The sequence below is a fragment of the Sceloporus undulatus genome, chromosome 2, assembly GCF_019175285.1.
Source record: "Sceloporus undulatus isolate JIND9_A2432 ecotype Alabama chromosome 2, SceUnd_v1.1, whole genome shotgun sequence".
NCBI lineage: Eukaryota > Metazoa > Chordata > Lepidosauria > Squamata > Phrynosomatidae > Sceloporus > Sceloporus undulatus.
In genome coordinates, this window is record NC_056523.1 from 45,641,892 (window position 1) to 45,665,320 (window position 23,429).

The 23,429-nt window shown below is 39.2% G+C and overlaps 1 protein-coding gene across 1 annotated transcript in view; it reads left to right on the top strand.

The window, feature by feature from the left end:
- GRM7 (glutamate metabotropic receptor 7) overlaps positions 1-23,429 on the top strand; it is a 513,800-nt gene that overhangs the window by 294,871 nt on the left and 195,500 nt on the right. Inside the window, 1 exon segment of the mRNA XM_042453709.1 lies at positions 1-104. This exon segment is cut by the window's left edge and continues 11 nt beyond it. Coding sequence (XP_042309643.1) covers positions 1-104 — 104 coding nt within the window.

A 23,429-nucleotide genomic window follows, 5' to 3' on the forward strand; every position in this document is an offset into this window, starting at 1 on the left:
CAATAGAAGAAATGTGTGGTTTGCAGAGTACTGGGAAGAAAACTTCAATTGCAAATTAACAATCAGTGGGTCAAAAAAAGAAGACACAGATCGTAAATGCACTGGTAACTTTATTTTCTTTGTCCTTCTCAAGATACTGTATGTGGCCTGCATTGAAATGTCTGTGTAGCTGTTGCAAGGAAACCTGGTTGGAAACAGATTGAAAAAGAGAGGCTGAGAGAATGAATTTTCATAGGTTTGGGGGCGGGGATGGAACATAAGCCTTAGAAGAAAGAAGGAATAGATTAGGCACAATGTACTCTTTCTATTTCTGCTTTTCCATTCTCCAGTAACTGTCATTCTTTTCATTGGTTTTGTGCTGAAAAGAGGGAGATGGCTGTCTCATTTAAAAAATTTATGTAGTTATTTTATACAAGAGGAATATATTTATAAGTACTGGTCTGTAACAAAGCAGTGACATCTCTAAGCCTAAAACTAAAATAAACCATGTGGTGCTAGCAGGAGGTATCTTGACTATTCTTCTTATAAAAGTCATCTCACTTTGAGCACACACAGCTACACAGTAGGTGAATGTAAGACCTATGTGGAGCCCTCTTGGGAACAGAGTATTCTGCTTTCCACATAGTCTATCAGCCTCCTGACTGAGGCTTTCTGCACAGAATACAATGTTCCATATAGTCATCATGAAGAGTAGCTGCTGGTAAACCTTTCTTCATTAGAACTGGTCTAATCTTCATTTATGGCCATCTATACCAGTGGCTCCTATTCATATCTTATGAAGGAAAATATCACAAATAAATTCAGGATCATCTTGAGAGAATTTGCTGCTTGTGGCAAAGAACAAGATGTGTCCTCTACCCCATTCTGCACTCAGAAGCTGACTGGATTACAAGTTTGGCAATGAAATAGCAGCATCAACCAGTCCCCAAAGTGAAGGAATAGAACAATGTGGCACACTCAGCTTTCTCATTCAATAAAGGGGAATGGTCAGGGAGCCTAGGAAGAACAGCCAAAGAACCAGCCTTGTTGTCTGCCAGTATTCCCTGAGGTAGTTTCATCATTCTGAGGAGTGCCATTGAATAAGATTTTTGTTCCTGTTCCTGAGTTTGTTTCTGGCTTCTAGTATTATGAAAAGCATAAAATCCATAAGTACTTCAAAATATACTTATAATATTTTAAAGAACTTGGAACAACTATTGAAGAAAGTATAGGAAGAAAGTGCAAAGGTTGGGTTACAGTTGGACAGTAAGAAAATAAAGATAATGACCATAGATGATTTATGCAAATTTAAAGTAGATGATGAAGATATTGAAATAGTCAAAGATTCCCTATACCTTGGTACAGTAATTCATTGAATTGTCAAAAAGGCTAAGACATGCAATGGCAGCTATGAAAGAACTAGACAAGAGCTTGAAGTGTAAACATATATCAATACATACCACTGGCAGGATTGGCCATGCCATAGTATTTCCAGTATCTATGTATTAAGAGTGAAAACTGAGTGCTTAGGATCATGATAAACTCAACTTGACAGCAGTTAACAATGCCCTGAAGCAACAAGCAAAAAGTGGTACCTTTGGGACACATTGGGAATGGGGTGTGTATACGATGAACACACTGAAAGTGGCCAGAAGCCACACGGAGAGCCTGCACCAACCTGGAAAAGCCGGCACAAGCAGGAGCAGCAAAATAATAATAATAATAATAATAATAATAATAATAATAATAATAAATGCTCCTGCTGAAAGCCCGGTTCAGGACTGTAGTGCTAGCCTGCTTCAGAGTGGACCATCCAGTTACCACAGTTCTGCACCAATTGGGAGCTGATTAGAGCTGCAGCATCCAGAAGCCAATCCAAGCTGCCAGTCTGCTTCAACCCAATAATTTTGATGAACAAAAGCAAATGCATAAAAGGTATATTAACAAAAGCACTTCTGTTGGACTCACCTCTTTCTTCTAGTACAAATAAAACAATAAAGGAGTGAAGCAGACTGGCTGCTTGGAGTGGCTTCTGGCTGCTCCAACCAGAATTGCAGTGACTGAATGGTCCCAAATGGGTCATCAGCAAAAGAGGAGACTTTCCCCACTCTTTCTGCTGATGGTCTGAGGCTTCCTTAGGCAGCCTCAGGGCAGTTTCTGGCTGCTCTGGGGCATGTGTTGTCTGCATGCCCTGCCCCTGAAGTGGCCAGAAGCTGCTTTATTTGTCCCATCTGATTTGGGCCAAAATAATAATAAAGCATGAGCAACTCATGCAGCACAAAGTATCACCTTAAAGTGATAGATTTTAAAAAGATATTTATCGTATGTGAAATATGTCTATGCAACTTGTCATCAGGAGAGAGTTTTAAAATAGCATAAGACAATAAAACAAGCAATTCTCCATCTGGGAGTTTTAAGAACACCTGAGAGAAATCCAAAGTATCATGGTTATCCATAAGCCTCCTGAAATTCCTTAGAAGCTCCTACATGACAAAGGAAGGGTGGATAATTCCCTCTCTTAATTCTGGAGAAAGTTGTTAGAACCCATGTCCAAAGTGTAGCCAAACTCATCCTTAACGTTGTACCTGAAAATTATACTTTTCTTGATAACTAAAAGGTGCAAAGCTAAGTATAGAAATACCCCTAAATTTGCAATATCTTAGCACCGGATCCTCTGTTGAAAAATTAGAACTTTTCAAAAGAGCAGATTCATACAAATGAATTGCAGTAATTCAAATAGGAAGTTCTCACCTGTGGAAGATGAAGCCCTCCCTCACCTTTTTTTAAAGTATGGGAATAGAGAGATCAGGAGGAATGTATGAAAACAGCAGCATCTCTCTCAGAATGACACAATCTTGATGTTCCTTCACATATTACCAGGCAAAAGAAGATGCATGAGTGACGCAAAGCTGTCCATCTGTGAAATTGGAATAAAGGACTTAGAGTGTTATTTTGAGGGGGAAATAAAATGACCCGATCCAGCTGAGAAACACATCAAAGAATACTGATTTTAAAAGTCTTCAGTGCCAGACTCTCTGAGAGAATGTATAGACAGCACTTTATAAATTAAAGGTTTTCTCCATAAAATTATTTAAATTTTCCATTGCATTTTCCAAAACAATATGCAACAGAAATTGCAACATTGTATGCTTTAAACACACACACACACAAACATAGATATCAGTTAAATTTAAGAATATAATGTGAAGTCAAAGGCTTTCATGGCCAGCATCCATAGTTTTTGTGGGTTTTCAGGCTGTCTGTGTCATGTTCTAGAAGCGTTTCTTCCGACGTTTTGCCAGCATCTGTGGCTGGCATCTTCAGAGAATGCTTGCTGGAAAGGGTTGTGTGTGTGTGTGTGTGTGTGTGTGTTGACCTGTGTGACTAGCCACAGATGCTGGCGAACATCAGGAAGAAACTCTCTTAGAACATGGCCACATAGCCCCCCCCCCCAAAAAAAAACCCACAAAAAGTTTCAAATAGTTTTTTCCATCTTGGGATAGGGGTTCTAAAAGGGCATTTATGAGCCCAAATGGCCCTGGTGTCTACTTTTAGTCTCTCAAAATGTGATTTAGCCAATTTTTATCCCCAGATGTAGGCTTGGGGAGTACCTAAAACAGCATGTGGCACACATGCTGCTTGATTCTACCCCTGGTCTATATTAACCAATTAGGTTAGATTTGTCAGATATTGCAACTGTTGAAGGCTTCTCCTATACTTCAGAGAGGCACAAACTGAAACATGGGTTGGTTTTAGACTACCTTTGTTCCGTAAGGCATGAAGGATGTTATTTATATTAAATACTAGCATTCTTGCATGTCTCATCTGGATGGTATTTTGATTTTTCAGATCTGGCAGAAGGAGGAAAAAAACTCTCTGAAGATAATTGGTAGTTCAGAATTTACTCTGTGGAAAAAAATGTTTGTGTGGGAGATGCTGAACAGAACACAGCACTTTCTGCACAGAAAACAGGTTTCCCACAAAGAAAACAATTTTCCTGCACATAAAAAAGTTTCTTAAACTATTTTCTGTGCAGGAAAAGAAGCTATTTTATGAACCACATCCATGTATATTTGTGTGTGTGTGTGTGTGCAGAATAAATCCTGAACTACCAAGATTCTCACACATCTAGGATTCTCTTCATCAGGATTTCCTGACACTCAAGATATCTGTTATTTCAACTGTTCTTCAAATAGTTTTGAATATTATTTCCATCCCTATTTTTGTCACCTTACTGGTGGAGAGACAGCAAGGTAGGCGTGATACATATTCAGTCTACTCTCATAATCATAGCTGAGTGCAGCTGGTATTGATTCTCTTTCACTTCCCCAGTACACATCAGTATATAGTATCATCATCATGCCTGCGTGATGTGTGCCTTCCAAGTAATTTCTGATCTATGGTGACCCCTAACATGGGGTTTTCTTGGCAAGATTTGTTCAGAGGAGGTTTGCCATTACTTTCCTCTGAGTCTGAGAACACGTGACTTGCCCAAGGTCACCCAAGTCAGTTTCTTGGCTGAGCTGGTAATTGAACCTTGGTCACTAGAGTCATAGTCCAACACTCAAACCACTATGCCACACTGAGTCTCATCATCTGTACCAATATGGAAGACCCAGCTCTGATTGCCAATTGTTTTATGAATGACACATGGCCTGTGGGCCAAGTAACATTTTCCTAAGGATATTTTTTCACCCCATGGTACTCCTGAAACTAGGACAGGTGATGTGGCAGTGGTGGGGAAATGTGTGATGCATGACAAATCCTAGAATGGCAGACATGGGCCCAGGAATATGTGAAATATGCTGATCCCCATTCTGACCTGTGCTTAGACTGTTGTTAATTATAATGAACACAGTTAATTATAGGCACTGTGATGAACCTTGGAAAGACTGGTACAGCGGACCGTTGGACAGAGCTAATCCATGGTTGATCTGAGAAATGATCCAGGAAAATCAATCCAGAGTATAGTTCACTACACCAGTCTGACATATTCTAGACATATTTCTGCTGATGAGTGCATTACTTTTAAAAATCTCTTTTGTACAGCTACCCATGAAATTACTCCACAACAGCTTAGGAAACTCTTTTATTTTCATCCTCTGATGGTAATATTCTACCCATCCCTAAAATAAAACTTCCTAGCCTTAGGCGAATGGTCAACGTGTGTATAAAATAAGGGGTCTGGTGGAGGGACACTCCCCCCCCCTTGTTCCACACTGTGTTTCTGATTTGAAACTTCAATTATTTCCCTTCTTTTTGAAAGAAAGAAAGAAAGAAAGAAAGAAAGAAAGAAAGAAAGAGCATGTATGAAAATGTTGTACATTGTATATAATATTTGTTTTGCTACATGCATCTAGCATTGCTGGAGCTACAACCATGCTGTTGTCTCCATTTTGGTCTGTGGGATGCTGTAGTGGAAAATCACTTTTTTGCTTTGGAGCTCAAAAGGAAAGTTCACAATACATTTGGAGGTCAATAACATGAATCACTCTATTAAGTACAAAGCAAAGTCCAGTCAGTTTAAGTCTGGCTTCAGCAAATCGAACTACTAGGCTTATTCCCAGATAAACAGAAAATAAGCACATTTTGTGCTTACTGGAAATAAAACCTACAGATATTCACTTACATGGCATTTAAACATTATCTGTTTCCCTGGGATATTTATGGTCTGGAAATCATTGAGCATTCAAGTATGTTGGTTGGAATGCTCACTTGAGGGATGCATGTGAAGCGGTTGCTCTAAAATAATCCCAGAATTTTTACTCAAGAATATAAAAATAATTGTTTGAAATGGTTAATATTCCTTATGGTACAGAGGTTAAACCAGACATGTTAAAGAAAATTCTGATGTTACTATTAACAGAACACTGACAAGACTTTGGCGGGTTACAGACCACCCTCAAGCGGCCGTTCTCCTGCCGCCGTCATTCTCTGTGGAGGGAAGCCCCAGCGGCCAGACCACGAGGCTTCCTGGCGCAGCGAAAAAGGAGCTCCTTTTCAAAATGCGGAAGTGGCGCCGCTAGGGGTGAAGCGCGCCCTCGCGGCGTCACTTCCCCCGTGACACGTCTGGATGCTATGCATCCAAGACGTCAAAATGGCGGCACCCATGTGGATGGGCGCCACCATTTACGACGCGCTCCGCGCGTGTTGGTGCTGGGGCCGGTTAGGAAAGGGCGACTCTTCCTAACCCTAACACACCCCTTCCTAACCCTAGCACGCATGGAGCGCGTCGTAAGTGGCGGTTTGTAACCCGCCAATGTAAGTTTTCTCAGAGCTTGAATCTGTTGGACGATTGTCTGTGTTGATCAAAGGCAACTGTATGTGAAGACTGTTAGTGTTACATAAAAAAACATACTCTATATACACCATCAACTCCATAAACAGTATTTTAAAACCTAATAAATATATATTTGAGTTCAAATGCTTATATGCATGTACTAAATGGCTCAGTGGATACAGAAAGGTACCTAAATCAATGTCTCAAATAAGAGAGGAATTTCAGAGAGAAATTGACAACACTGTATTCAGTTCATCAAGTTTAAGGGGGAAATAATTATCTTAATTAAATTCAGTTTAATAACTAAAGTCATTAATCTATTAAACATATTCAGAAGTTAAGGGAACCAAGGAAAGAATTTGCTGCAGTTGTACAGTCATTGCCTGAACAGGTCTGCCCACTGTAAAACAACAGAGGACTAAACCTATTAGAGATCTCTCTGAAACCAGAGATTTATCCATTTGTTCAGGGAAAATGTTTAAATTAGAATGCTGGAAAGGAAGATTCCTAGTTAGGCCCTCTCCAGCATCCCTCTCTACAGATGGAGGAGTAGCAATCTGAAGAAGGCTGGGTCCAGACTATCTGAAAGACTGTACCTCTGCATGCAAACCTGCAGATCGAAGGAAGACTTTATCTCAGTCCCACCACCATCAGAGGCTCATTTGGTGAGGACATAAGAGAGAGCCTTCTCAGCTGCTGCTCCCATCGTCTGGTATGCCCTTCCACAGGAGGCTAGGCCAGCTTCCTCCCTGCTCCCTTTCTCCAGCAAGCAAAGATTTTCCTCTTTTAGCATGCTTTTAATGTATAAGCAGGGAGACTTTATATTAAGGATGTTTTATTTATCTTTTAAAACTTTTGGTTGTTTTTTAAATGAATTTAATGTGTTTTATGGTTTGAATTGTTTTTAAATCTTATTGTAAATGTTTTGTTTTGTTTTAATTTGCTGTTTCAGGAAGTCACCTGTATCCCACTCCTGGGGAGAGGTGGCATATAAATGAAATAAATAAATAAAATAATAAATAGAAAGAATAAGCTTCTGTGTGCTATCAGGAATCCATGGTTCCGAATCAAATAGCCTGAGTCTCTGGGGTGGGCTTATATTTGGGAGGGTCATGTCCCAGTTTGTTCGCCCAGTATCCACAATAGGGTTAAACTCACTCCACCCTCACCATCAGCAGGAAATTGTGCTGCTAAAATTCAACAGCACTTAAAGCATTTTCCCATCAAGTAGCAAATAATATTTAAAGCAAACATTTTGCTTCCTTTAAGAGAGCCTATGAATGATATCAGAGTAAGCAGGAGATCAGAATGGAATTCTTAATGTCTTGTCTTTGTATGCTTGACACATTAGTCTTCCCACAGAAACTCTATAGGGGGGAAACAAATGTACAGTGTTTAGTCATATACTGAGTAGCTGTCATTTACATCTTCTCTCCCTCAGAGGAGCTTATTCTCTATACCATTAGCTGAGCTGCACCTCCAGGCCAATTACAGACTATGGTTAATTAGAAAATCTCCTGGAGTTGTCAACCATTCAAAGGAGGACATAGAGGGTGATACCATCCCGATATCACTTTATTATGTCTTGTTGAGCACAAGGCAGACAACATTTAAGGCTGTATCTAATGAGGGGAAACAGCTATGCTTACAGCCAACCAGTGGGCCTTCTTTTATAGCCATGCCATCCCAAAGACACATGGCTCATTAAAGATAGTTTGTCTTTTGGAACATTAAAAGCAGCAGAAGCTTTCAGGGCACTTCAAAATACTGCTGTGATTGTATATCTTTTGCAGATATAGACACAAGAAACTCAGAGTTACATAAAATAATACTGTAGTTTATTTGCTTACTTGTGCACAATTTCGGTAAGTTCTTCAAGTATGTTGTCTAAGATGCTCCACTAACAAGAACTTCTGATACTCCCATTTCTCCTTCAGCAGAATACTTCAAAAAGGATGCAAAACAAGGAGGAAATGGTGAGGATTTTAAGATAAGCTCCACTTTTTATGCCTTACAATGTGTACTTGGACAGGAGGCTGCTAAGTACCTACTCTAGGTTATATGACTACTACAGTAGGTGCTGTAGGTTATATATCAGAGAAAAGAACTGGTACAACCATCTCTAAGTATTCCTTGCCTAAGAAAGCCCTATGAAACCCATGGGCACACCATAACTTGGCCTGAGGATAGCAATTCACCTGACAAAGTGGATTCTGACCTTCAGAAGCTTATGCTGCATGTTAATTTGTTAGTCTTTAATATGCCACATGTCTTTAGGTTGTGTTTGCTGCAACAAAAGCAAGTATGTGCTGTATGTAGCTTCTGTTCTGCAAATAGACTGATCAGGTTTGTGGGTACCATATGCAAAGCCAAGGGAAAACAACAGTAACCACAGATTCATTGGAAAAGATATGTAATTAAGGTTTTGGTTTGTTTGTTTTTTTTGTTTTTGTTTTTAAAACAATTTGAATCACCATTGGTGTCTGTGCAGGTGCTGCACATAATGGCAGCTTTGTTTGTTTGCATGAATAACTATACACAATTAAGCTGTTTCCATCTTTTCAGTTTTGCAGTGGTTTTTAACATGATTTGTTTTTAAGGTTGATGGCTATTCATTCACTCTTTTACCAATTCAGATATACAGCCAGGTTAGCTCTGTGCTTTTAATTAAGAATCCATCTAGTGTTCCACTTCTCTCACATTCCCTCAGGAATTTTAATACAAACTAAATCTTACAGGAATACTGTGTTAAAACAGCATATTAAACAAATCCTATCTCAGTGTGTTATGACTACAGAAAAATGGACTCGTAAAATATTTATCATTCCTCTCATATTCTCTTGTGATAGGTTGAATTTTTGTTGTCAAAACTTTACCACAAGTATTTAATTGCGTTATCTCCCATTGAAGTAGGGTTATTTATTTGTTTGTTTGTTTATTCCTATAACTCCAAAAATCCATGAGGGGGTTGCAGTCAATTTGCTCAAGATCTAATTTAATTCTTACATCTCTTGCTATGATAATGTAGAAAAGGGTCTTTCTATAGGTGCTAGGATGTCACCATTCATAATTAATATTATAACAGATCACTCCACTTTTTGTGTGGATATTGATTATGAAAGTCCCCATTACCATGCCCCAAAAGAATATCCAGAAAAAAATGTGATGATGATCCATACCAAAACCAACCAGTTAAAGACATTTTCCTCTCCACCAGGAATTGGTCATTTGTAATGGTTCCCAAACACTGGTCCTCCAGTCGTTTTTGACTTCAGCTCCTAGAAACTCCAGTCAGCTTGGTCAACAGCCAGGAATTCTAGGAGCTGAAGTCCCAAATATCCATAGGACCAGCATTTGGGAATCACTGTGCTGGAGTATATTTATTGCCCCTTTGAGACTAGGCTACTCCAAAATATTTGTATTACTACAAAGACAGGCTGAAATCCTTCTGGGAATTATGGTTGTGTGCTCATAAGTGGATTTACATCTGTGGGAAACACAATTGTGAAGATGTGCAATGTCCATATTCAGTAGAAGGCTGCTGCTTTGTAACTACATAGCAGGGCCATTTGTTCCATGTAAACAGTTTCAATTCATGAAGTAAAAACATTTCTAGCACAAATTTTAATAAATGGATAAGGGACAAAACCTTGCATGAGGCAAGGATGCCCGTTATCTCCAATGTTATCTATTATAATATTGGAAACATTGAAGAGAAGAATACAAGAAAATGTGGAAATCAGGGGCACACAAATTAAAGGAAGGCCAAGAGTACAGTTTACAGGCTTTTGCTGGTGATTTTGGTAGAAGATTCCATGGAGGGAGTAAAAAGGTTCACAATGATTATAAAAGACTTTGGAGAAGTAGCCGGCTTCAAAATAAATAAACAGAAAACAGTAATTTTTTGTGGGTTTTTCGGGCTATGTGGCCATGTTCTAGAAGATTTTCTTCCTGACATTTCGCCAGCATCTGTGGCTGGCATCTTCAGAGAAATGCTTCAGGCAGGCTTTCTCTGAAGATGCCAGCCATAGATGCTGGCGAAACGTCAGGAAGAAACTCATCTAGAACATGGCCACATAGCCTGAAAAGCCCACACAAAGCTATGGATGCCGGCCATGAAAGCCTTCGACTTCACATCATAAAACAGTAATTTTGACAAAAATATGACTAAAAGAGAAAAGACAGAAGTGACAAAGACACCAAAATTCAACAAAAAGTTCATTATTTAGGGATTCATGTGATCACAGCTTCAAGAGTCCAATTAATGAAAAAATGGAAAACTGAAGAAATACCGACAAGTGAAGAACGGCTACTGAAATTATTTGACATGACGCTGATGGACAGACTGACTCATTGGATGAAAAATAAATCATAAAAAAAACCCCAAACAAATAAACAACCCAAAACAAAACAGAAAATGAATGAAAGTAAGTCAGAGACTACTGGAAAATATTTGGCCTAATGTAAAAGATATATAATGAAAGGGAAAGATATAAGAAGACATATTAAGAAATAGAGAACTATTAGAGAGGATTTAAAGAAATAGAGAGGAAGGGAAATAGAAGAAAAAGCAATAAAACATGACAAGGTAATGGAAAACAAGAATATATGAGCTAGTGAAGGAGATTGGATGAGAAATACAAAAATTATAAAATGAAATGAAATGGAATAGATAATATGTAAGACAAATGTTAAATTATTTAATTATCTGAAATCTTTTTCATTTTGACAAATGGTAGCTTCAAGAAATAAAATCAAAAACGTAACTACATAGCAGGACAGGCAAATGGCCCGATGCAAAGAGACACTGACCAGTGAATTCCTGTACTCATTGGGCATTCTCAGTGTGCATCAATTATGCGCTTTCACAATTCCATAACCAGGTTTCTTAGCACCTCCGCTACTTAGTTAATAGCACACAAAATATATGTTGTGTGAATGGCATAGAGGTTTCTGGCCATTTCTCACAACACTGCCTTTTTTCTTATATATGTGGGGAGGGGGGAGGGAGGGGAGCATTCTACCCAGTTGTTACATTGAGGATTAAGCTAAGCCCAGGGTGGACACAGAAGCTTGAGAAGGGTTGTAGATGACACAGTTGCCTTTGCGAGCCAATAGACCTAACATGTCCACCATGTGAGCTTTGGCTGTGCTATGCCACTGGTCACAGGAGGGACAACATGAACACAAGTTGTAAGTTAAAATTCATGTTATTAAAGGTTCTCTGTAGTACCAGTCAGATGGGATTTGTATAGAGGTTTTTTTTTTTTTAGTCCAGGATTCGTTACTGTGATGCATTTGTCTGAACCTGATAGCTGTTAGACTTTTGTAGAAAATGGCAGTAAGCTTTGTAGTGAGCCAGATTCCTTTGTTTGATAGATATGCACAATTCACATTCAACACAGTAGGAGTTGTGTGTATATGCCGGAGGGCAGCTTTTGGCCCAGTGTGTGCTCTGTAAATGACAACTTTAAAGGCAACATTTCTTTATTTATATTGTTAGAAATTTACAGAAGCATTGAAGTTTGCTATTTTTTCTCACTGACCTTTAAAGAAATAGATCTCTGTTCGAAATAGACAGATTTTCATCAACTGATTTTGTTTCAGCTATTAATTTTCCTGTTAAACAGGACATTAACAACCTGAAATATTTACACATAAAGATTTGTCACTGTTTGGCAAGTTACATACACTTTAAAATAAAACAATAACAGTGGAACTTTTTATGTTTTACTTTGGTTTAGAATTCTTCTTATTCTCTGCTTGGGAGTGATACAACCACCAGGGTTAAGGACTTAATGAATTCCCAGTCATTTTAGCATTAGAGACTTAAGTACAGACTTGAAATAGTTGGGACTTAACCAAGCCTGCACTTATAGGCCTAATTCCCACTATGGTTTAAACTGGATCATGATTCGACACGATCCGGTTTAAAAATACAGAACTAAATAAACTTAGCTTCTGAAACTGTATCCCATCAGGAGTTTTAAGTCATCTGTTTTAACAATCTGTGGCAGGCAGCAAGAAAAATAGTTTGTCCAGTTCCTAGTGTGCCTTTATAGAATTTTCACAGCTATGACAGCTATAGTTTATCACGGATATTTGTTCAAAATACATTTCTGGGGCTCAGTTTAGCTTGAATATATACCTTCTTGCTTTTGAGGTTGGCCTTATAGCACTGTTGCACTAGAATAGATTTTGGAAGGAAAAACTCAGTGTGGCTGGCATTTGCTTGGGACGTACATTTTTAGAAACAGCCTTATATGTGTGCAAAATTGAACTGACTACTTTTGCAATGTCCATGTTCAGCTAGGGGCTGTCATGACATTACAGTGTACATGCATCTGTTCTAATGGCTACAGCCCAAGGCAAATTGGGCACTGATGTATATTGGGGCACTTGCTGATGTGCATCTAGGCACCAGCTAGAAAATGCTGGAGTAGTGATGTAATAATCATTTGTTGCAAATTGGTAAACATAGAGACTTTTGTTTTCTCCCACCACCATCACCACCTCTTTACATTTTAATTAAAAAGCCTAGAAATTCGCCATCTTTTGAGTTAGACATGAGAATCTTCAGATGGTTCGTTTGCAAATGATGTGACAAGACAATAAATGTCCATTTGAAAATCATTCTCATTGGTTTTATGGTCACAGTACTAAGTTGAGTACTTAAACAGCAGGGGGCAGTTCACACTGTCTTTTTGTTATTGTTGTTGCCTTCAAGTCATATCTGGCTCATGACAACTCTAAGTCATACTTATCACAGAGTCTTCTTGACAAGATTTGTTCAGAGGGGGTTTGCCCTTGCTTTCCACTGAGTCTGAGAGAGTGTGACTTAGCCAAGGCCATCCAGTGGGCTTCTGACACAGTAGTGTAGATTGCCTGATTGTGATATGGTCACCTTAGATCATAAACCCCAGGGGCTGCAGAGATTGCAGAGTATGATTGTCTGTGCCTTCATGTAGCACAGTTTCCATGATCCAGATGTTGCTTACTGCAGCTTCCAGGATTTCTCAGCATTGGCTACACTAGCTAGGGGATGCTGGGGCTTGTAGTCCAACAATAGCTGAAGGGCTATATGTTATGATGAAATAACACAATGGCACCTGCAATCCAAAAAAGGCAGTATTTCCAAGCTCTGGCAGATAAGAAACAATGCATCTGAATGAATATTTGTAGTCTCTTCAGAGAGGTGCCCCAGAGGACCACAATGTGTGTGTTTCCTGAGTTACACAGAGTGCTTCTTCAACAGATTGTTTTGGTTGGATTGCAACACAGAAGGAACAGAAATGGCAGACTGATCCCAGCTTGTCTTTACTATATTTTTAATATATGTTCCCATAAAAGATACTTTCTCACTGCCTTTTGTAATATTTCCTGTTTTAAGGTTGACAAATTTGAATCCAGTCATTTGCAAAAAAAAAAAAAAAAAAAAAAAAAAACAACACAGAATTTCAGCATCTCATTTTCAACATGTATGTACTAGTCTGTCTTTTTTTATTGTGATTGAAGATGACCCCACGTTATGCTCTCTCAGCCTCAGAGGAAGACAATGGCAAAGCCACTCTGAACAAATCCTGTCAAGAACACCCTGTAATAAGTTTGTATTAGGGTCATCAAAGTCAGAAATGAATTGAAGTTATGCAAGAACAAAAGTGAATTGCAACACACACACACACACACACACACACAGAGAGAGAGAGAGAGAGAGAGTGAGTTAGTTTAATTGCTCAGTTTAGTACTGGGGCAATAAAGTCACCCAGGACATCAAATTTCAAATGGAATTTCCCGCTCCCTCTGTGTGAGAGACAAAAGATTTTAATTTTCTCATACTTCATCTGCAGGGAGAATAGCAAATATATTTCTCACCCTTTTCAAGAGACTAGAAATATTTTGACAGTGATTTCCATTCTTATGCTGGAGCACACTAAAAGCAGCACCTGATATGTTTCAGAAGTGTCCATTGTGTATCAGAAATGCCTGATGTAAAGCAGAAGTCCCCAATGCACATTGGCGGATTCTTGCCAGTGATGTGAATGTTTGAAATTGACTGTCAGGATTTCATTGCACAATCTATGGATTGATAGAGCTACAAAAGATAGATTGTGATGTAGGGGACTGACTTATGTTTTTATCAGATCATGTCAAAAACTGTACAAGCCTCTTTCAGAAGACAAGGCATGATCCCTGTTCCCACCTCTTAGTTGTGCAAGGCACACTGAATGCCAGGACCTGAATGTGGAGAGGATAAAAGCTTGAGTGTTGAAGGTATATTATGTTCAGTATCTATGGCGGGATACAGACCACCCAAAAAGGTTGATCTCCTGCCACCCTGGTTTGCTCCATGAGCGAGCCGCAGCAGACAAACTGCGCAGCTCCATCATGGAACAAAAAGAAGCCGCAAAAAGTGGGTTCTTCTTGCGGTGCCTTTGTGACGCTGCAATGTACAAATGGTACACTTGTGTTATCACAAAGGTGCCGGGGCGTGTGGACGCTAAGCATCCATCGTGTCAAAATGGCAGCGCCCATGTGTACAGGGTGCCACCATTTTTACGTATGAAGTTCGTAATAGAGTTAGGGAGGTTCTGAATGGTGCACGCTCCCTAACCCTAGTATCACCACTGGCAAGCTACAAAATGCAGGTATGTATCGCGCCATTAGCTCCATGGGATAAGTGGAATAGAATTATAGTTAAATTAGATAGACTTGGGAAGGAGACATGTTTGTCTTCCTGGATTAGATTCCAGTAATCTTTTAGGATATCTTAGGGCCCAAACAGACAGGACAAAATAAAGCTGCTTTGGGTCACTTTGGAGATATGCTGTTTAAATGACATGCATCTTAAGAGGCCAGAAGCTATGCCAAAGCTGCATTCCAGTCCTTAGGACTGAAGCGTGGCTTTGGAGAGCCTTTTGGATTCTTTGGACGTATGCATCATTTAAACAGCATACCTGCAAAGTGACCCAAAGCAGCTTTATTTTGGCCTGTCTGTTCAGGCCCTATTTGATACTCTTACGTTGTACTAAATTCAGTGGGGCTCACTTCCAAATAGACATGCATACGTTCATACTGCTAATGTAAATGATATATTGTATGTAGAGTTCAACTCTCATACAGTAAGCCATGGATAAACTTCTCCCAATGCTAGGCTTTTACGAGGAAATACTTTTTTCCTGTTATTGATGGTGTAGTAGGGGATTCGTGCACTGAAAAACAATTGGACTAGATGACCAATTCTGTGATTCCCATGCCACTGTGTGGTCCTATGGAACTCTACTGATAAGTAATTTCAGTTGGCTTCAGGGACAATTCTACATAGAGAAAGTATATAGAGAATTTTCTTTCATCTTGCTTTCCATGTGCCTACAGGAATGGGAGAAACAGAGGGTAGAATTACTCAGACACCCATAACTGCTGACTTATGAGGTAGAGGCTGCAAGAAAACAGGCTGGACATAGTCCTTCCTGGACAGCTAAATAACAGAATTATAGTCTCATAGTTGGAAGAACTGTGAGGGCTACCTTGACCAACTCATTGTCATACAGATATACAGTGGTACCCCGGGATACGAATGCGCCGCCTTACGAAATTTCCGGGTTACGAAAAATTTTTTGGTGCTTTTCGGCGCTATTTCACACGAAATCGCGGCTTTTCCCCATTAGCGCCTATGGGTTTTTCGGCTTGCGAACTATTTCGGGTTACGAAAGCGGCGGCGGAACGAATTAATTTCGTAACCCGGGGTACCACTGTATACAACTAAAGCACTCCAACCACTGGCCATCCAACCACTCTTTAAAAAGCTTCAAAGAAGAGGCATTCTATTCCCCTGTGAAACAGCTCTTACTGTCAGGAAGATCTTCTTAATATTCAGGCAGAATCTCTTTTCTTTTAATTTGATTAGATTGGTTCATGACCTGGTCTCTGGAGCCACAGAGTCCAGTTCATCTTTTACTTGGCATCCCTTCAAATATTTAAAGATGGCTGTGCTACCTCCTTTTCATCTCCATATTCAACAAGCTAAACATACCCAGCTCTCTAACCTGTACCTCACTGGTCTTGGTTTCCATCTTGGTCACCCTCTCCTGGACGTGATTCATCTTCTCAATATCCTTCTTGAACTGTGGTGTTGTTGAGATGTAAAGATGTTTCTTCCTCTGAGAAGTTAGGGACAGAAATTGTGATCCCATCTGCCCTGAAGAATCTGGACTGAGAAGGTGAAGTCTTCTCCTTCTACTTGTCCTCACTTTGTAATGTTGGAAGAGGGAACAATCTGTATTCACCAACCTTTTTTCCCTCCTCTCCTAAATCTCTTGAACTGAATGAAGCACTGAATTAGTAAATTTGGTGCTGAAACTAAATTATCTTTCCCTCTAGCAAATATATAGGCATGTTCCCCCCCCCAAAGCCCACAAACTTTATGAGTTTCCTCCTCTCAACCCCATCTTACATTTGTTTCAGCAGGCACAGTTTTTTTACCGAAGATTTCTCTAGCACATCTTTTTTTAAAAAATGGGGAAAGCTTGTGGGCACGTGTGTGTGTGTGGGGGGGAGCTGTGATTACCTTCTTGATTGTTTCATCTCATGTTTTTCAATCCTTTCTTCACACTGTTTCTTCCTGCCTTGTAATATCACAGAAGTAAAATAAGATAAATGAGAGAAGAAACCAGAAACATTTTTAGAAAACGGGTTATGGGTTGGGAGAGTGAACCTGCAGTGTAGACTTATTCTTTTCCTAGGTGTCTCCAGAGCCTGTTTGAAATTGGCTGCTGGACTTCACTATTCTCATTGGCTGTCATAACCTATGTGTGTGAATGGACACTAGGAGGGAGAGAAACAGATGGTTGCTTTGTCAAGGGACAGCCACCAAAAAACTTAAAGAGATGACAGAAGAAAACTGTGGTGCCTGCTGGCCCTTTATAAGATCGTGAGACTTGATGCTTGCATTCCCCATCCATGTAGGATGGTCACTAGTACATGGTATCAGGGTTGCTGAGTTTTATTTTGTGTTTGATTACATGTTTTGCTTTGCATAAAGACCCAGTTCTTTTGTGGATTAGAAACTTAGGACAATTTTTAACATACGTTGTACAGACTTTCCCTTAAGTGTGCTTAACTTTACACTTCTTATGTTCAGTGAAAGAACTTGGTACCCTGCTAGCTGGCTGCTGCAAAGACTTTCAGACAAATTTTACTAGGCAGGCTTTGTCTTCATGTTTTAAAAATGATTGCTTTGATTCAAATCCACAGAAGGCTTTCTCTCTCATTACAGGTTTATGAGCTCAGGAGTGTTTTGCTTTTGCCATAATTAAAAACAGGAGAGTCACATATTTGTACTGGTTACATAACAAAGTCACAGGCATTAGCTTCTTTGATTAGAAGCAGGGCTTTATGTCAAATATATGTAGATGAGCAATCAAGACTGGTGGTCTTCAAGATGCCCCAGATCTATTATAGGTGCTTTGTAGGAGGGACTGAAAGTGTACTGGCTGGAAAAACCAAAATTTCCAATACTCAAAATGAGATAAACTTGTTGAAGTAAGGTAAGGCCATTTGTGAGTTGTACAGAAATTTGTACAACAGAACATATTCAGCTTGGGATGAAATTATCACTTGAAGCCAAAATGCTATTCCCCCCCCCCCCTTAATTATATGGTCCATTGTACTGCTAACATTTTACAGAAGAACTTAAAACAGAGCTAGATACTTGGACAAGTTTGGAGATTGGCTGAGATCTTACACTGGAGAATGCAGAGTGTAATGTTCCAGACATGTAGCTCCATGCAACTCATCCCCCAAGTTGGCTGTCAAATCCAACAAGCTGGTGCTGCTTGTGGGGAAAGGGAGGGAGAAGCAATTAGACAGAAGTCAGCAACTAGAAGAAGAAAAGAGAAGGTGCTGTCTTGGAGATCTGGAAGGCTATCATTTGTCTTCCCTGACTGCAACTGCAGACAGGATGAATACTGTCTTGTCTTCTTCCCACCTTCCTCTCCTAGCCAGTAAAATTGTGCCTTGTACCATCATTGTTTGTTGTTGTGTACTTTCAAGTCATTTCTGATTTATAGAGACCCTGAGTTAAAATGGACATAAACCTATAATGGACTACACAGGTTTGAATATACCTTAGGAAGAGGTTTCGGGCATTTTGCAAGGGGGTAATAATAATAATAATAATAATAATAATAATAATAATAATAATAGGATTTATTTATATGCTGCCCAATCACTGGGAATCGGGGTGGTTTACAACAGAGGGGATAATAGACGATTCCCTCTGTTGTAGGCTTACAATCTAAAATGGCTTACAATCTAAAAAGACGACACAAAAGGAGAAGGGAATGATGGGGGGGGGATCAGGTCCAGCATTCTTCTCTCCCTCTGAGGCCTGGACCAAGGCAGATGGACTGGAGGGAGAGATCTTCTTAATTGAAGTAGTGAAGAGTAATAGAGTAATAGCAGGGCTTTACATTTATCTTAGGAGGACATTTTGGATATTGAATAAGCAGCTAGTGCACAATGTGCAAGGATTTGTACACAATGTCCCAAAAAAGACATACATATATAACCCCAAGTTCCTTAGACATGTGTTACCAACATAGTCCAGCCCATAACTTTCATCAATCTATTGTCTATTACAGGTTTATATTCATTTTAGTTCAGAACTATGAAGATGCAAGTCACAATTTTTCACAATACAATGGAAATGACAACAACAAAAATATTTCAGAATTACTCAGGTTTAAAGAAATGTTGGCAAATGTAAGAACCTATTGTTAGACATATACATTTCTAAATGTAGACCTTAACATACAATGGTTTCTGGATGGAGTGACATCAAAACATAGTAGTTGTACAGAGTTAATGCCTTTACTATCATTATGTGCTCTGAAATGGATTGGATATGGAAATACCCTAGGCACATTTGGTCCTGAATCCTATTGGTTCCAGATAGAATCAATAGGACATATCTAGATGTTGATTTTCCATTAACAAGTTCAGTATGGCTAAGGTTACTGAGACTAATCAGTCCCAGTCCAGGCATCCACATAGGTACAAAACTTGAAAAATGGGGAAGACCAAGATTGGCAAACATTCTAGGAGGCTTACTTGATAATGAGCCATACATGAATCAGCAGTGTAAAACAGCTTCTTTTTTAAAAAAATTAGTGCAGTCATAGGCTGTATAAACAGAGATTAGAGAGACAGACAGAGGAACCAGACCTTGTGGGAGACACAAGTGCCAATTCTTTCCCCATACCCAGAGCTTGGATAGTTGTTATGAAAAAGTATTTGTTTACAGTTATAATCCCAAATTCCACCTCCTGCTCACCCCAATACTTCATTGCCATTATAAATAATTTTTTTTAAGTCACTCATTAATTTCCCATTTCCCAATAACAGAAACTGATACCTTTTAAATTACACTTTTCTACTGGCTTGTGATGCAAAATACATTTCTTTTCTTCTCTGATTTCTCCTTGCCTCCACATCATACTCAGGAAAGTAGGAGAACTTGTTTAATCTCATCAGCAGAGCAAACACATTGGAATATAGGTGAGCAGGAAAAAATAGGTCCACTTATCTCCCAGCCCAAGTGTCCCCAAAATAAGCCAATGTCTCTTAGAGGCTTGATAGACCACCCTGAAAGGGTGGTCTGGAAGCGCTCAGTTTTGCTCCTGAGGAAGCCTGCAGCAACCAAACCATGCAGGTTCCCTCCACATCAAAAGGAACCCGGTAAAAGCAGGTTCTTTTTGATGTACATGGCCACTGCCATAAGTGCACCACTGGCACATGGCAAGCATGGATGATGCAAGCACGACACCACAACATGCAGACACTGTGTTGTGCTTGCATCATCATGGTGGCCTCCATGTGGACGGGGCCAGGCCATGATGGCACCACTCCTGTGCACTAGGGCTCAGGAGCATACAGACACTTCGCACTCCCGAGCCCTAACTTTGGCCCCAAGCAGCCACAAACCAGTGGTCTGTACCGGGCCTTAGTTAGAGTGAAAATAATAAGTTTATTTACAAAATCATGTGTATGAAGAAATACACAGGTGTAGCTTCATGTTGCAAAGAAAATGAGGTAGAAAGGTAGACTACATGCTTTTTAAGAAATTTTTCTTCAGCATACAATGGAAGGCATGGTTCTCTGGACAAGAACAAAGGAGGGAAGGGAAATGGAATGGCAATTCTCTCAGGGACAAAAGGTGAGGTGTGCTCTTAGTAAACAGGCAATGAGGAGGGGATGTTTAGTAAGCCATAAAGCTACCATAGACAGGCCTCGGAGGTTGAGAGGAACTGCTGGACCTCTTACCCTTTCCCATCACCACTCTCTTCTCCTTCTGTGTCATGTCTTTTTAGATTGTAAGCCTGAGGGCAGGGAACCGTCTAACTAAAAAGATTGCATGTACAGTGCTGTGTAAATTTACAGCGCTTCATAAATAAAGGTTAATAATAATAATAATAATAATAATAATAATAATAATAATAATAATAATAATAATAATAATAATAATTTACATTCCTAGAAGGTCTCAGCATGTGAAGTTGCTATATATCCCAAAACAAAGAAACTAAACAACAGTTCTCCAGGAGGTTATTTCTCCTGTGGTTTAAACAGATGCCAAGACTTATCAGTCCACTGCATGTGTTAATCTGTTCACCAGTGCAAGGGTATCTGTATTATCACCTAAAACTGTTAATAACCATAATTAATGAGACAATTATCACTGTCTATATGTTGGACATTTCAGTTCCTCCTGACCTCAAAAGCACTTTGGGGGCAACTTATTTGTACAACAACATGGCATACAAGGAAGGGAGCAGGGAAGGGCAGGCTAGTTTTACCATCATACCCTTTTCTATTTTCATTACATTCCATACACGAAGAGGTACTATCTGAAAAGATGATCCTTCTCTGTCTGTGGAAAGTTCTTCTTGACAATCCCTTTTCCTTGTTTGAATCTGTCTGATAGCTGTCTAGCTATCATCTGTCATCTGTCTGTCTTTCTATCTATATCAGTACAACACTTTTTGTCTCTGGGCTGTAGTTTCAAAATAAATAATTAAATTATGTCACTCTTTGGGCAAGATCCAGTATAGCATAATGTGATGTAATAGTTGTGCAGGCCCACTGAGACTCACTGTTTAGCCATCTCCCTTGGATGGTCATTTTGTTCGGGATGGAGCAAGGGAAGGATCTGAGAAGCATATGGTTGTGTCCCCATAGCCCAATGCAAAATGTTTACTTCATCCCTTGAGATCTTCCAGGGTCCACTGGCCATCTCAATGGATGATTATTTTCTATTTTACTTGTTTTGTTCATTTATTGCTATGTAATTTGCTTTGTTAATTTTATCGGTGCTGTTAATGATATGTATTTATTGCTATTTATTGCTATTGTGAATTACTTCATTATTTTATTGTTATTGTTTCTTTGCTTTCTACTTTATTTATTTTTGTAGCCCACCCAGATTCCTTGTGATTGGGTGGGCTATAAATAAATCCTATAAATAAGTCCTATAAATAAATAATATAATATAATATTATATTATTATTATGAAGTAATCATTCTGCATCTGGCTACTGGGACATAAACAGACACACCTCCAATTTCTCCAGATCTCCACTTGCAGTGGAATTATAGTGGTGCTGGTGCTGGTGGGGGGTAGGGGGCAGGGATATATCTTTGTTTATTGTGGAGGGTGAAAGACAGTATCAACCTATGAAGTGGCATAAGAAAGAAAGAAAAAAAACAACCAAACCCAACCATGAGGGTATATGCCTAACAGGATGCCAGCTTAAACATGTTTTTAAGCCCCAGTGGGGTTTGTTTTCTGTTGCTCCAGAGAACAGGGCTGGCACCAATGAGTAAATGTTTCATGGAAGCATATTTCAGCCACAGATTGGAGAAGCATATGAGGATAGGTTTATACTAAGAGAAAAATCTTAATAGTAAGACATATTTGGCAGTGAGATGGATTTCCCTGGGAGGTGGGGGATCTCTCTTCCCAGGAGGTGGTGAAGCAATTTCCAGACAACCCTGTATGAAAGATACTATAATTGCATCCTGCACTGATAATCTTGCATGTCTGCTTTGATTTGCCAGAGCAGGATCTTCCACAGTTGAAGTGCAGCCACTGAGAATATTTATCCATTTGCACCCCTATCTTACTTTTGTATGATATTGAAACTGGAACACAGTGGAAGTGGTGTACCTGTTAACATTTGTGGTGAAGGAGGCAAATGAGGTAGGGAGTATTTTGTCCTAGGAGAATTGCCTCCACTGACATGGCTCATTATGGCACAATTTCAGATCTGTGGGGTTAGCAAGGAGTGATATTTGGCAGCAAGCCCATCTTTAGCAGACCTGTTGGCTCAGATCATAATGTGTTTAGCAGTGGAGATGCTTGATTTAGCATTGCTATAAGTGATTGCTTAAATGTAAGTGCTGAATAAGGATCTCAGGCAGGCAAGCCATGCTGTTACAGTTATAATAAACACATGTAACAACAACAACAACAACAACAACATTTATTTATACCACACGTCTCCGTTAAGATTGAGGCAGCTAACAACATTAAAACATTAAAATACATTAAAATACAATGTCCCAGAACCCATCCACCCACCATAACCAATAAATCATAATTTTAAAAAATAACAATAAAACAATACCACTAAAATTATTATTTTTAATATATTTTATTAAATTTTGATACACTGTAACCGACAAACAAAACATCTCGCAATAATTTCAGCTTTATACCTACACAATACATTCCCCAACCCCTCCCTACTTATTTAACATTCCTTATTTTAATTTAGTCTGTAGTTTAATACCACTCCCTATATCCCCCTAAGACACCTAGAACGATTTCCACATTCTCAATACACATTCCCTTCTGTGACACTTACCCAAAAAAAAACCAGATAGCAAACTTGCTTGTCTCCCACGCCCCATTCTCACAATTCTTGATGACTGTGATTGTAATCTAATAATATCCAATTGAATTACCTATGTAGTGCTGTTCCTCAATTTCTATTGAAAATGTCTAATTAGTTATTTAGATTCTTCTATTTAAGGGTATATCCCCTTTTTCCGTGAATTTCAATTCTTGTATTTCCTCTCTCACAAACTCTGGCTTATTGTTCCCTATTTACTT